Here is a 16505-nt window from a genome sequence, read left to right on the forward strand (position 1 = left end):
ATAATCTCACTCCCCTCTTCTCTGGCTGCAGTAGCACAGTTTTCTTTTCCCCCTTCTTAAATCTGTTATCCCAGAGGTGCTACCGCCATCGCTGACGGGCTGGGCCTTGGCCAGCGGCGGGGGCGTCTTTGAGCACGGTGGTCCCGTCTTGGAGCCGCTGGCGTTGGCTCTGTCAGACACGGGGGAAGCTTCCAGCAGCTTCTGACAGAAGCCACCCCTGTAGCCCCCCTGCTACCAAAACCTTGCCACACAGACCCAATACAGTAACTTACATGTCACAGCTCCAATGAATAAGGAGATAGTTAATAGTTATTGTTATTCTGAGTATTGAATCCAGGTAAGGAACTGGTCATAGCCTGCACTCAAAAATAACGGTGTTATCACATACTAAGGTAAACAAGTACCTGTCAGTGCTAGCCTAATTGAGTCTCATAATGAAAAAGGCTTGACTGAAGGCACTAAAAAAGAAAGACAACAAAAAAGAAAAAACCAACACATTAAACCAGCCTATTGCTACACTATCAGCACAGAAGCGACAAAGCCAGGGACCCAGATGGTCTTCACTGCCCAGAAATTCTCTTTGTTGCTGTGAGGATTATTTTTAGAGAAGGAGTCTATGGGATAAAAAGGACAGGGGCGCAGGGCAAGTGCTGGGGAGCACAGAAGGTATCAAGCCATGGCCACTTCAGGGGTGCCCATTTGTAAGTACTCTGCACCTCATTGCTTCAGCTAATTCATCTCACCTGCAGCAGACAGGAGCTGGCTGCCCATAAACCTACATTAACTCACATTTTTCAGAAGTTATTAGCCAGACAGTTATGTCCTCAATAAATGATTCTTTTTTTCTTTTTAAACTCCTTATACTCACAGATTTCCATGCACTCAAAGGAGATACCAGTACCACAGAGTTAAGAAGAAGAAAGAGCAGAACAATGTGTTTGATTTAAAAGACATGCAGTGGCTGTTCAGTGAGAACCAGCAGTGCCAAAACCATCAGTCAAAGCATGGCACTACTCACCCTCCCGCCTTCTTTTACCAGTGCCTAGGTACTAGGTAGATAAATATGGGACAGCAGTGAATTTTGGGCCATTTAACATAAAGCAACAAATCACAGTACCAGCACACAGCCATTCTTTACTATTTGCTATAGTAAGATTACTTCTGAATCTCTTAGGGTCCAGAAAACTTTTGGCAAACTACAGAGGGCTAGATAAAGAACTGGAGTTGGGAAAGACTGACTAACTTTATGAGGAAACCTAAGACAGCTAACCTTGGAAAGCCTCATTACAAGGTAACTAAAACAAGACAGAACAGATTTCCTACAGTGATAGATCTGCATGTGGAGATGGAAGTATGTTAAACTAGTGGATTTCATGACTGCATCATATCTGAAGGTAATAGAAGAAAACTAAGAAAGGTGATCTCTAGGCGAATATTTGAAATAGCTTCCTGACAGCAAAACCTCATGAAAGAAACTGAAAGACCATCACTTGTAGAATGCAAAATCAGACATGGCATACCACTAGAAAATGTCACAAAAAGAGCTGTCTTACATTGTCAAGACACATCATCAACCTGACCTGGTAAATACCCAAAGAAGCACTGCAGAAGCACAGCTAGCCAAGTCCAAGACTTCAGGCCTAAGCTAGTTTATGCAAAACTAACTTGCACAGTAGACTTAATCTGCAATCCAGACAATCTGCCTATGGATAACATTTGACTGTATGACCATGCAACATTTCAGTAGCTTACGGCAGCTATCATCATGCTATCCTGCTAGAAAAGATGTGCAACTTCACTGCAATATTCTGCTGACAGCATAGGCTGTAAAGAATACAACTGATGTGAGGTATAAAAAAGAATAAAATTTTTACTTTTAACAGAACATAGGAGCTTATGGAATATCCACACAAAGGAAAAATATAGAATTTTTCCAAGAGCAATAAATGCAGTAAAATATATTTTAAATTTTAAGTTAAACTCTACAGGAGTTGAGACAAAAAAAATAATCAAAAGTATTGTGTAAAGTGAAGAGGAAAATGAAAGTTAAAAGACAACAGTTGTCAAAAGACAAATTTAATTATGTGTGCCCCAGGTCACTCACACTGCACTCATCTCATTGTCCAGTGTCTAGTACGAAGTTTGCGTCTTTGAATATTAGCTTCCTCTTTGCATTGACAGCTTACAAGAAGATCAAGGTGGTGATATGGAGAGAGCTTAATACTTCCATGAAAGGAGGAGGGGCAAGAGATAACTAAATTTAAATCACTCTCTCTCTCTTTGCATTGCAGGAACAATATTGGGGGCATAGAAAGAGAAAATCCCTGCAGTAAGAAGGCAGCACCTACTTTTAGTCTAAGTTTACAATCATTTAAGAATATATATTTTTAGTGTCTTTCTAGCTAGTGTGTGCACTGTAGAAGAACTAGTAATAGCCAACATACTGAAGCTTAAAGTGCAGCAACTGTCAAGAGTTACAGAAGGATGTCACTGCAGTCTCAGACATCACTAATAACTCCTAGAAATTGCTCACTTTGAACAACATCCTCAGAATCTGAGGTTGATCTAAAAATATAATTCTTACTATTACTCACTTTGATCCTAATTTTGTATGTTTCAAAAGGCCACTGTTAAGTAAAATACAACCACAAGAAAATCTGAACTCAGGAACTTAAAAAAATTTTGTCTAGGTGGAATAGAACAAAAACTGGTACAAGTTTTGCTTGCTGTAAATTCAACTTTAGAATTTCAGAAAAATATTCAAGCAGTCATATATAGGACTTGCTACCATTATCAATCCAGTCTTGGAACTATTGCTGTAAATGCAGTGAGCATCTTAAAAGAGCTTTGAAAGTAGCCAGGATACCCCATGCATTCTAATACTATCCAGTATTTCCTCAACAGAAAAATGAATCAATTCAGAATAGCAGCCTCCTTGCCAGGAAATAGCATTAATGTAGCAATTTTGACTCAGGCCATTTATAAATTCAGCTCCTGAAACTGAAAGCAGGTATTTCTGAGGAGAGGATATTTCATTCATATACACAGACATTCATTACCCTTCCTCATTCCACTCTAAGTACCAAAAAACAATTATTTTTCAGCTTGGTGCAAACTTAGCAAACACTGTCTTCCCTCAGCTGCAAGGTTTAATTTATTTGCACAAGGGAAATGCTCAAGGCACTTTGTGTGCCTATGCACATACGTACCCCCTCCCTTCTCCTGTCAATCTCTGTGCTGCAGGTGCAAGATGTGATTATTGCCCTGCACCCTCCCCAGCAGCGCCGATGCTCTGATGCACCTCCAGACATGAAGCCACAGCAACGCTCTGTCCCTCCGGGGACATGGGAAGCCCACGAGGACAAAGCAGAGGGGATCCCGCAGAGCTTTGCGCTGGAGCTGGAGTCGCCCCTCCTCGCAGGACCCACGCCGACAGGTACACTGTGTTTACTGTAACACATGGCTTCTGCCAGATGAGTGCCTGTAGTTGGGTCTGGCATGTGTCCCTACCTGTATTCATGCCCACTACGTTACCCTGACATGCTGCACACCAAAACATTTTCACGAAAACCTGGTGATTCAACACAGTGTTGTGTGCACCAGTATTTAGGAAAACCAAGAGAGAAGTGTGTGCAGCCTCTTGGGCTGTGCTCAATAATTTTATAAGGTATGGATATAACAGTATTAAAGAACAATAACATAAAAACAGAGGTTACAGCTGAAAGGTCAATCAACAGCTGGTTACACTGACATTAAAAGATGGACCTCTCGCCAATCTTAAGACAAAAATGTAATAGTAAAGAATATGAATGAAGACTCCTAAAATTACTGTAACTCTCACTAGAAAAAAACCCACATGGCTGTTTCAGTATACCAGCAGTCAACATCATCCCTAAGCCTCCTGCTTCTATTATGCAGCAAAATGTTTCCCAAAAGTCCCGATGCCTACAGCTATCAGCCGTCAAGGAAAAAAGGTGCAAGAACCTACCATCACCAAAGATGTGAGTCATAAGCTTTGTGAGCACTTGCTTCAGGTTGAACTCCACCAGCCTCACTGCCTCCATGGTGTGACACTCTTGCTTGTGCGCAGTGCGATGACCTTGTTCAAACAACTGTAAGCCTTCACCATCTTTAATGCTGGAGAACAACTAGAACAAAAACCACAAAAACACTAGTGTTTTGCATCAATGACTTTCTAAACGAAAACAGAGAATGAAGTTTTATTGATTTAAGTGGGAATCTTACCTGCTAAGTCTGCACCATGAAAAACAAACGTAAAGGCTGTGATTTTATATAAATTCTGTTCACTAAACACAGAGATAAATCATCACAAGAACAGAAATAGTCAAACAATAAGACTTGTTTTTTTTCTGTACCATATCTTCAAATAATATGATTACCTACAAGAAAAAATTTATAAGAAACATCTGTTTTTTTCTGATTCTGTTACTTTGAAAGTTATAATGCAGAATAAAGTACACTGTATAGTATATGTAAATTATATCCTAAAAACTTCAATACACAATGGCATTCATCACAGCTTCGACTTTTTTTAGTAATTGAATGATGTAAAGCAAATACCAAAAAATTGATCACTTTTAAAAAGCTGTAATCAAATGAACTTTAAAAAACAGAAAAAACCAAAACAAAACAAAACCATGAAACAAACAAAAAAACAAACCAAAAAAAAAACCCGCTGGCAGTTTAATTAGACCTTAAGCTGCTTATATTTGATTCATCTTGGGTACAGTTTATTCATTTAAGGACTACCATTTTCCTGCATTTTCCCCCACACAGCACCTTTCTGTGTACAGGAATTTTGTCTCTGGGGCATTTAAGGATCCATGGTCTTGGTCTTGGTCTAGGGTTTCCAGATAAATTACAGAGCAGAGGGGTAGGCTGTATTTGGGATGTGACAGACTTGCTCTTCATGCAGAGGCCACTCTCCCATTACCTCTCCTGCAAGTTGAAGATTTCTGTGCATCCCCATATGTTTCTGGCCAGGTGACCCTGGACAGATACATACCAGTAAATCTACATCCTCTCAGAGAGACCAATAAAACACTCTCGCTAAGCCACGTCATTGTTGGAAATCCTATCCTTACAGTTGTACAAACCCCAACTCTGTTAAGTCTGGAGGGTAGGGAGAGTGTTTCTAGTGCCCTTTCCTACCCCTCCTCCTCCACCTTCCTATAGTCAACCAAGCACACACAGAAGGAAAAAACACGCATTGAGGTTTTCTCCACATTAAGCCTCCCAGCATAACTAGCTCTTACTCAGGAGATGCCATGAACACTGTGTAACCTTAACAAACTGCAAACGCCCAGAGAAGTTGTTCTAATTGCAGTTTGATGCCTTCAGTGCACTAGATGCTCTAAAAAAGTTCAAGTGAAGCTCTGGTAGCTCACAAATGCTAGGCACAATTAATTAAGACTAGCTTCTAGCACGTTTCATACAGACACAATGCACGCAGAAGGAGTCTGAGTTTAGACAGCACGCAAACTAGCAGCAAAATGGATTGAGCGATATAAAAAAAAATCCCATCAGTAGCATTTAACTTTGCATGGCTAGTCAGAAGGAGACTTGACTGGCAGTCTGAGAAAACACCCCTCTAGTTAATCGCCTTAGTGCACTGCAGAAAAATACAAAATAAAAAAGGAAAAAGAGAAATACCGAATAAAATGATTATCCATCGCTCTAACAAAAATGCCTTTACTAATCAAAAGGCAGCAGCTTGACAAAACTAGGTATTACACTTTAAAATAACAGATTCTTTATTCAAGTGCTCACCTGAAAGATTAAACCTCCTTCTTCCTACTGGCATTATTTCTGCGCTGGCTGGAAGAAGCAGATGATACCCACCCTATAACTAATTTACTGTCAGCAGGGCAGATCAGTCAGCCAGCATGTGGTTTTGAAAGCCAGGGGGTATTCACAGAGGCCTGCATTAGTCTAGGGAGGTTAATTGTCTTAGGCTTACTGGGTGGTCAATGGACAGACATAGGCTCCTTCATACAGGAACCTGAAGTGGCTAAACTGGGTTCCTGCTCTGAACTACCCGCTTCAGGTAGCTATTTTTTCTTTCTATTGGCTGAAGAGACTACCCTCAGTAAGCCAGAAACACGCTTCAGGCCACAGAGATGTTTCCCCTTTGGACTAGAATACACTGTATTTACACATTAGAAGACATATTTGTTACTTTCCCCCATCACCAGTATTTTAGGACACGAAACTCTCTTGTTCCTTTTCCCTTTCATTCCTCCCCTCACCTCCCCAGCTTAAAACTGGTTCTTCGGACAACTGCAAGGAACAGATAGCCTGGACACTGCCTTTAAAACACAGCATTTGTATCAGCAAGTACATAGAAGTACTTTTCCTTACAACTGTATTATTCCTGAAATGTTGGTATTGCAATTACTGTCTGAAGCAAAATTCTATTTTAGTAGATTATATCAGACATGGCAATAAAATACGTGCAAGAACTGCTACAGTAAATACATTCAGTCATATCCCAGCCCTCTAACCTGCCGGCCTCTTCATCCTGTCGAATCACCCATATGCACCATCTCCCTCTGCATGCCAGGACAAGTGTCCATGCAGCTGTGCACTGAGCCAGACCTGGAGGTGGATCTGGATGAGGAGTAACCCAGGAGAAGGGAAGAAACTGAGGGACACAAAAACAGTCAAATTCAGCTCAGTAATCAATTATCATCAGCATACTGGTGGCACCAAGAGATGCGCTGGCATGTGGGACGAAGCTGGGCTACTTTTGGCACAGGCATGAATGTATGTCAGTTCGCACAAGCTGTGAAAGCACTGCCTTAGGGGAGTCCCCAAAAGAGAGGTACCAGCAAGGAGACAGCCCCCTTACAGTCAGGCACCAAGAGGCACTTTGGTATTCTCCACAGAGGCTCCATCAGCTCCTGCCAACTCCAGCACAGCTGTGGACAGGGTTATACTGAGAAAAAAAGATGGCTTACAGTTGTATTAATATTTATTCCCTTCTTTCCATTCACTGACATTGCTATGTCAATATGAGCAGCTTTAAATTGATACACCCATTTCACTATTACAATGATTGAACTGTGCTAAGTACATGTCTTGGACTAGAAACACTTCAACGTTTCTATATACATAAAGCCAGGAAAGGCAAAGCTTGAATAAAATGAAGAATCACCTACAGTCGCTCCTTTTTGATGTCAATTCTTCTCAAGCACACATCTGAGCAAATGGAGAGGAAAAAAAAAAAAAATCTAAGTCTTGCATAAAACACTGACACATCCAAGACGCCACAATTTCATGTACATTTATTCCTCCAGCGCAAACTAAAATAAAATGCACTATTTTATTGTATTGAATATGATCAGTCACTACTACTACCAGAAAAGAAATTTCATGTAGCCATAGATCGAGCACATATGTGTATGTCTAAGGACAAGAAATTTTTTCTTTAAGTGTGCAAAACATTGAATGCTGTGTCATCATGCAGAGGTCAAAAAAATTAATAATTACCAGGATTTATCAGCATATCTGACTGATGCTGCATTACACAGAAGAAGGCAGAAAAGAATCAAAGTGACCTTACCATGCGGCATGAAATTTACTCACAATTTAGCTCATAAGAATAAAATCAAATTTGGTAACATGTAATGGCCAGAAGATACTGGGTTTTAATTGGACAAATACAGAGTTACGCTCCTTTAAAAGCACTTCACAGTATTTCTCAGCCTGGCACAGACAGCAGAGTCGCATGTGTGATTGCAATAAAGACCCCAACATTTCTTCAGTCACTTGACAGACTTTTTTTAATCTCACATCACTTTATTATCCATACATTTAGGATTCAGTCCAAGATTAATTGTCTCTTTACAGGATGGCATTCCTAGTAGGTTTCAGATCAGAAAAATCTGTAACTACATCCTGTCTTTCCCCAATGCAGTTGTGTATTCCTCCTGCCAGTCATGCATACACCAGCAATTAAGATAATGAATACATAATGCTCATGTGCTTGTACTCACAGACAAACTGGCACTTAACACTAGCTCTACATGAGGATCTGCATGCGGCAACACTCAACCCTGCCGCATCAAATACATTTTGACTCACTGGCCCTGATAAATATCCCTATAAATGAACAAACAGCTGCATTCTAAATCCACTTACAATAGCAAACCATTTCCACAATATTTTAAATGTGCTGTAACGCTCAACCAATGGATCAGGAACGATGAAGATGATGCCACTTGAAGATGGCTCATCAAAAAGAAAACCTAATGCCAGTTCCAGTCAACCTCCAAGATGATGAAACTTGCACACCTGCACCCCCATCCAGGCAGTCTCATGTGCCAAACAGATACACAGCCATCCTCCACACAACAGAATGTTCTTTACTGCATATTGATAAACATTTGTTTTGGGAGAAAATGGCAAACATCACTTCAAGCAACAAGTTTGCAGGTGGTCACCTTAATTTCTGGATCCTTCCGTTTTCAGTCCGCCAACTACAGCAGAGAAAGGTTATTTGTGGTTTTGGTTTTTTTTTTATCTAATCAAAGTGTTTATAAAAAAAAAAGTCATCACATTAAAAGGAAAACCATACAGATATTTTTGAACAGCAAAGAAACAGCAACACTGCTGCACAGGTATCAGTTATAATGAGACATATATGACAGGACTCAGACTTTTGTTCCTGTGGCAATAGAAATTCCATTATTTTTAAGCACCTTAGACTTCCCCAATACACTTGTAGACATTTTGCTCTTTTTTTTCCCTGCACAATTTAAGTATCTCATTGAATAGATTTAACTGCTTTATTCTGAAAAGCATTGCTGGATTTTTTTTTTCATCTGGATGAGACAAAGTAAGACAAAGTTTGAAAAAATATTTTATATAAAGTCTTTGCAATAAAAGATGCACTAGCAGCTTCCAAACTTTCTAGACCACAGACCACTATGAAAATCTCACAGACCTTCTGATGCCCTTCACTGTCAAGTTTTCAACTACAAATAACAAAGAGTACAACATGGGTCCTCAGATTAGTGAAGTTCTATTTATTATGGCATGATTTATACATCACAACTTGGAAAACACTGAATAATACAAAGTTCACAACTCAGGTAGACATCCACAAGAGTGAAGTGAGTTCCACCTGAACCAGCCAGGCCCTTTATTCCCACCACTCAGCCAAACTGCAACTTCAGGAATAAATTCACCTTAGAATATGCGAGCAAAGTAACGCTGCTCTTCTTTTTCTTAACATGGTGGATCTAGTTCAGCTGCCCCTGCTCCTGCACACTCCTCCCTGCTCCCTGAGAGACAGAGGGCTATCTCTCAGGCTCCTTGGGACGGAAGCATTGCTCATAACCAACATCTCCAACACCATCTCAGGTGCTGCTGCCTTGACGTGATGCACGCTGCTTATTGAGCTGAGTGTCTCACCAAATGCATCCAGCCTGCACCACCTCCCCGCCCAGATGTGCTTAAAATACGGGTACAGCAACTGCTGGCATGCAGTGGGATCATCAAGAGATGGCACAAGCATGGATTCATGTAGGGAGATAGGTGGTAGGTGTCCATCGTAAGTTAAAGAAACAAACAAACAAAACCAAAAAAACAAACCACAACAAACTATTTCATTATTTGCCACCTACAGAAGAAAGCTTCCTGGATTTCCACTTCAATATTATCATCTCAAAGCATCCAGGAAATCCTAAATTCCCTCTGACTCATACATGCTATTACATGATAGGAGATAAATGCCCTCAGTCAGAGGGACTGACACACCAACCCATGGCTCTCCAGGTCACTGACTCCTTTCTCACACAAGCCTTAATCCTCGCCGGCTGAGGCACTGAAGAGCATCACCCAAAACGGAAGAAACGTTCAGAAAAGGGGATTTCCAGAGGTGGATTTCAGGGTCTTGTATCACCTCTGGACACTCCCTGTCCTCAAGTTACAGAGGGCTAAGAAGAGAACCTTTCCTAAGCCACTTCAGCCTTTTTTAATGTTTGTTCCTCGGTGCCCAGCTAAACATTGCTATTATGATTCCCAGTTATACACAGAAATATCCTGGCACATACTGTAAGTGCTCCAAATCACTCTATATAATAAACTAATCCCTGGAACACTATAAATTTCTTTAAATTCCTTTACATGTGAGGATTAAGAAAAGTGACTGAAGACAGGAAGGAGCTTTCCTTTGGTACAATGTCAGAACAGAAGCAGTGTCCAAAGCTGCAGTAACATACAGGATTTTGGACTAATGACATTAGTCTTGCCAGTGAAAACCTAGGATGGCATGCATTGATTTAAAAGGAAAAAAAAAAGTATAAAAAAAGGTGTAAACAAAGATGTAGGTCAAGCACGTGTTCACACCTACCCAAAGCATAAGGAAAAGGATAAAAGCAACTTTTTCTTTAACAACACACAAGGAATATGGCCAAGGTACGCAAGTATGAAAAGATAAGGAAAGGAGTATGTATTTATATGAATAAGAGAAAATCTATACTTCTGTTACCTAGGACAAGAGTCTTTACATTTCAGGATATAAACACTACGAAGTTACAACACTGAATTTTTTGCAATTATATATACTGCTTTGGAGGAGCAGTCCTTATTTTTAACTGGAATATTTACAGTTTTCCATTGTATCCTAACAAAAATGTTGCCATTCCCACCAAAAACATATCAACGGAGAATATAGATGTATTCCTACTAGTTCTTTGCAGTCTCCCTATCTATAGTTTTCAGTTAGGAAGATGGGAATTTCTTTAGTACTTTAATATCTGCACTCATACAAAGCTGTAGAAGAGCATCAGTGACCTACCCATCTTCGAATCATAGATTACACTTCTCTAATAAAAATAATCAACCGACCATCATGAAAAATAGTATAGCCAAAGAAGCAAATAGCTCACAAGTAACTCAGAGTAAAACACTGTAAAATTGCCAAACTAGGATTTGTTTTTCCAGCTCTTGCTTCCAATGTATTGATTTTTAACTTTAATATGAAGAGGAATTATACTAAAGGTTTCAGTCACAGGGCAGAAGTTTTAATCTAGCCTTGACTACAGAATTTGGTATTTGTAAAGGAGACACACTTTTCTACATCTTCGACATCTTTCTTATCCTGCCTAAAATTTCAGTTGAGGATGAACTGACTTTTTTTCCCCCCTCCCAAACTGAGATGAGATTTCAAATTCCTCTAAAATCAAGTTCCTATAAAATCACTCTAGGTTTTGTTCTCAGCCCTCCCAGTTCTGTGGTCACTTTCACAGAGAAGACAGCAAATGATAAACGTATAAATCAAAAAACCAAAGTAGAGCAGTAAACTGACTACAACATGTAAAATTATTTTATTGGCCATAAGATGAAATGTACCCAGGACTTGTAGTTAAGAGCTAGCAGTTTTTCCCTTAGTTCCAAAGATTCTTATCCTCAGTACTGTGCAAATTTCCTCCCGCCAGAGATTGCAGTCTGCTTACGAATGAAAAGTCTGAGACAAAGGTAACAGGCCCTGACATTCACACATTTCTGCTCAGTGGGTTACAACTTAAACATGGGTATGAATAAAATAATATAAAAATATTTCTCTCATGTAGTATTATCTCCATTTAGTCTTTGTTCTGCTCAGATAGTTCCTCTAGAATTACCTAAGTTTGGGTTATTTTGAACAGGCAACCAGAATATAAAACACAGAAACAGTCCCCAGTGAAATTTCAGAATTACATATTCAATTTTTTCCACAAGGCTCTTGTGATGATGACTGTAAGAAGTTTTACGTGTTGCAAGACTCTATCAGTATTTAATCCGCAACTGAAGCAAAAAAGGGTGCTTTACTGGGTTTAGAATTTATGCATGTTGCCCAATAAACAAGACTTCACACATAGTACACCATACCACTATTCTTTCTTCATCAGTATAGAAAGTCAACTGGACTTTCATTCTTTAGAGAGACAGACACATTTTCCAGCACATAGCTAACTTCAAATTCATCAGCTATCAACATTCTCCAATAACATCTCAATCATTTTCTTGGGGAAAAAGAAAGAAGAGAAAAAGAAACAAGCAATCTACAATGCAATGAATCAGACTGTTACACATATAGTGTATTTCTAGACAGAGGATGTTAGTGAACATTTCTGTAACTTTCTTCCCAGTTATTAAAATTGTATTATTACTATTATTTCTATTATTAAATTCATAGAGAAAAAAGAAATAGTCTGTCATTGGGACCAAAATTTCTTAAAGGGCATATTCATTAACAATAATTTCAGTAATTAATCACACCTAAGTTTGCAGAAATTCCATCCTGCAAGAGTGTTGATGTAATTTTGTGGCAAGTAAAATCTTTCCATCTGAATGCCTGAACTCCTGCCTAAGTAGAAAAATTTGTCATGAACATAAAACATTAAGAAATGGCATTTTCTTAATGTAGTATTGTACATTTTTCTCTTGCATATACCCTGACTGTATTCATAAACAGGCCTGCGGGAAAAGAACAGCAAACAAACAAGATTGGATAAATCTGCAAGGTTTCCATTTCCCAGTTACCAAAGAAGTGGTTGCAAGCTGTATTCGACACAGGACAGCAGCAGAGGCAGGTATGTTTTTGAAGAGGAAAAAGCAGTGGCCACATGGGGTGGGAAACACCAGGGCAGGTAGCACAAACCCTTTCCACCAGTGAGAAAAGCAGTGCTCTGTGATTACCCCAGTTTTCCCTCAGGCATCCAAACCCATCAGGGTTCCCTGCCAAGCTCCTGTCACCCATTGGGAACCTCATTAAGAAGGGTCCACATCTCAGTATTATTAGAATAAGCTAGTTTTAGTTATAGAAATGTGAATTAGGCAGTATTGTTACAAGCATGCACAAATTATACAAATCAATTACTATCTGGAAAACAAACTGGCTTATATTTACCACTGATCAATGATACAGCAGAATACTTAATGATACCTAAGCATTTTCAGAGCATGCAAGCTGTGCCAACAAAATATATAAACTCAAGAGTCTTGGACATCTACCTAGAGCGCTTTAGCTGACGCCTCTGGACTCTGATGAGTTTACTGTGTATGTATCACAAACCCATAACTATCAGCTGCCACAGATGAATCCTTCAGTGCAGGTTTAGGATGAGATGAAGAATGGAACAATTCATTAAAAAAGACATTCATTTACAGAAAGTTGGAGCTATTAAAAGAAAAAAAATGACAGAATAAAAACTGCACTCTGGATGTAGCTGCCACTGCAACGACTCACATCCATAAGTCCTTCAAGTATTACTATGACAAAGTTTTTGGTGAAGTGACCTCATTGGAAGAGACTTGTGATAGAACTAGAATTGAATCATGCAGATCATTAGCTGAACAAGCTGTTTCCTTTCAGATAATGTTTTATTTTGCCAGCTTTCAAGAATATTGTCTTCCCATTTTTTCCACATTTTTCTGGGCAAGTTTATAGTAATGTTCAAATTCAACATTTTCCAGCTATATTTTTTCCAAATTAAAAGTATTCCTATATGATCAATCACTTGATCATTATCAATGTACAGCATAACATATATGTTGCTGTAACATGTTTACATGCATGCAGTTTGCTTACAGCAAATACAACATCATGCAACTTCCCCAAAATCTCTTTCACCCCAACTACAGAATTCCTACCTCATGACAGGAGAAGAGCCGAACTCCTTCCATCTGATGGAAGACTGGGTAGTGGGTGTTATCAATGGTATCACGGCGGTAGACATCTCCCACTGCCAGAAAGGCATCTAGGCCAGAGTGTATCAAGTCCCACTGATGAGCTGATGTATGTGCTCTTAGCATGTGATCACGATTCAAATAATAGTTATCCTCTTTCCTTCTGCTGGCATGGTTTTGTGGGATAAGCAAACTATCAAAATTCTGCTGTACTGTAACCACTGGAGAAAGACTGTCATAGACAGAAAAGAGCGGAGTCCCACGGCGTCCCGTATATTGTTTGTAAAAGTGGTCCTTCACCTGCTCCTTGATTAGCCACAAAGGGTGATGCTTTTTGTTGTGCAAGTTCTTCCCCACCTTGGAAAGAATCTTCTCTGTGACATTGCTGTAGTCATCTTGAGGATAAGCTTTACCAAGTATTTCCACAGTATTTGAGCAGGGGGTGTTGGCAGCAAAATCTGAAGGTACAGACTTTGATGAAGAATGCCTTGAATGACTGGGAATTCCTCTTACCTTTACTTTTGGTGACAAAGTTGTTTTAGAATACTTAGCTACTCTCATGAATTTCCAGAGCATTGCCATTGTAAACTCTTTTATGATCTAGAGAAAGAAAAAAAAATAGAGTTAGAAAATGCAACCTTGCTGCAGGAATTGCTAGTATCTCAGGGATAAGTGAAATCCAAATGGCTGCTTGATTAATATGAGAAAGTTGCCATTATAAACCATGATTTTTGACTTCAGAAAAGGGAAAATACCCTTGTGATCGAATTCCAGCTAGGATATCTTATTCAATTATCAGTCTTCTGCATCACTGCATCAGTATTAATAACTCTACACCTAGCCCTAACCCCTTCCAGATATTGCTACTCTTTACAGCTGAATAAACATCGGGCCTTTGAAACAGTATTTTTCATCCGGTTAAAATATGAGGCAATAACTGAATCCTACGTGTGAGAAACTCAGAAATTCAACAACGCCCTTCAGCACTCAGGGACTTGCTTACCATAAAGCTCCAAGCATTAACTTATTGTTAGATCGTCTGCCCCCATTAGCAGAAGCTACGGAAGCTGTTCCACATCAACCTGATGCATGTGACATACACTATGCAATCATCACTAATTCTTACTTAATGCCAGAAAAAAACAGTTTAACCTTTCAAACCACTGAACCACTCTGAAAAAAACAGATGGCCAGACCACAAGGCATATATTTATATATAAATAGCATATTGAGTTCACATATGAGTATTGCACAGGATTCACAATAAAGGTTCCACATAGTCAGAACCAATGTTGGCATTCTGGGGTGACCACAAACCCCCCTTTCCGTATGTTCCCAGAATAGCTATTTGCACGGCTTACACCTCTGCCAAATATCAGGAAGGTGAACAAAGTGATGAGATTCTGAAAGATTTCTGAACCGAACAACTCGTTTCCTATCAAAGTGCCATCTTTACACATTTGCCCTGTTCACAAACAGGCTTTGTGCTTCACATGTACACAGCTGCATTACTCTCTAGTGTAATTCCAAAGAGATAATTTCAAAACCAATGAGTTTTGAGGATCATGAGCCCTTCAGTCACTCTAAATATATAAGCCCGTTTCAAGATGCAAAATCCCTTGAAAATCTATAGTTCACAAATATTAGCACAGGTTCCAGTGAAATAATTAAGCCTTACAATTTCCTTATTACAGAATGGGAAAACAGTGGCACTAGAAGTTACGTGACTGGAGAAAGGCATCTGTGCTCCAAACAACAAACTGGTTTGTATTTCTTCATGAACCCAGAAATCCAGGACCACAAGTTTCCTGGGTGAAAGAATTTCCCGTGACAGTCTTCTTAAAGAAATGGGGGAAGAAAGGACATAAGCAGTGAACAGACCACAGTCTTCAAGGGATAGCTTTCCATCTTTACACTAGGGTTACAGTATCTGGCTGGCTTTCCATGGAAGCATAAGAGGAAAAAGTGTAAAAAAAGAACAAACAAGCTAAGATTATTTTTCATACTCTTAAGCTCCAAAAATATAAATGCACATAGAATAGACACATTCTAGAATACAGTGCCCAAAACCCAGATCTGTAAAAGATTAGTATGTTCATATTTGGCTTCCTTTCTTCTGGCTTACGCCTGGGTGTTCTCTAGAAGTCTATTTCCTGAAGTAATTGTATCTCAATAAATCAAAATAAAGGCAAGTTGGGTAGTCAGAAATTAAATTTGGCAGGGCAGCGTAACATTACTAAATATTTGGTTTAATCCTTTTTCTAGTTGAATATCTTAAGAAAAAAGAGCAGCCACAACTTTTATCTAGTTTTGAAACTTTTAAGAAGGATTTTTTTTTTTAAGAGTTCACAAAATTGTTTCACCAAATTAGTTCTTGGCCATTACTGATAAGGTTCTTCCATAAATGAATTCACATACACACACCAGAAACCCCTCTGACAGACTAAATGAGGGATAGCCTTACGTTTTGAAAAGAGGCTCCATTTTCTCTAAACATACATTCTCCTTCATGGAAAGTGAGTTCTCATTTTCAAACAGCTGCTTGAAATACTCAGTTCTAGCCAGATAATGAATTCAGCTTCAGTAAATATGACCATCTGCCCATACTTTTATTTTTCTAAAAAATCTGATTCAAAACTTATACATAACTATAACATATGAAAAAACTCTCGTGACTCTATCGTGAGTCTCGTGATGTTTGCTGCTTTGCTAAATACCATTCCTGTGAGAATTAGACAACCATATGAGGAGTTAACTTTCACATAAACAGCTCTTCTCATAATTATAACTTTATGAAAAAGAAATTG

General features: G+C 39.2%; 1 protein-coding gene across 1 annotated transcript; it reads right to left on the bottom strand.

Annotated features, from left to right (window-relative positions):
• Positions 1 to 429: 429 nt before the first annotated feature.
• Positions 430 to 14305, bottom strand: FARS2 (phenylalanyl-tRNA synthetase 2, mitochondrial). The gene is made up of 3 exons (XM_009695433.1): positions 13663 to 14305; positions 3989 to 4148; positions 430 to 458 (listed from the first exon to the last, which is right to left on the bottom strand). Exons 1-3 carry the CDS (start codon positions 14278 to 14280, stop codon positions 430 to 432), a joined length of 807 nt encoding a protein of 268 aa, XP_009693735.1. The 5' UTR covers positions 14281 to 14305.
• Between the last annotated feature and the right edge of the window lie 2200 nt (positions 14306 to 16505).

The sequence above is a fragment of the Cariama cristata genome, unplaced genomic scaffold, assembly GCF_000690535.1.
Source record: "Cariama cristata isolate BGI_N322 unplaced genomic scaffold, ASM69053v1 scaffold44232, whole genome shotgun sequence".
Lineage (NCBI taxonomy): Eukaryota > Metazoa > Chordata > Aves > Cariamiformes > Cariamidae > Cariama > Cariama cristata.

What these genes read in the sequence shown, in the direction of transcription:
- FARS2 (XM_009695433.1), bottom strand. Translation starts at nt 14,280, where the DNA reads ATGGCAATGCTCTGGAAATTCATGAGAGTAGCTAAGTATTCTAAAACA. An exon ending in GGCTCTTCTCCTGTCATGAG is followed by an intron (nt 4,149 to 13,662) that starts GTAGGAATTCTG and finishes TTTTTGTTCTAG; the next exon opens with TTGTTCTCCAGCATTAAAGA. An exon ending in GACTCACATCTTTGGTGATG is followed by an intron (nt 459 to 3,988) that starts GTAGGTTCTTGC and finishes TTTCTTTTTTAG; the next exon opens with TGCCTTCAGTCAAGCCTTTT.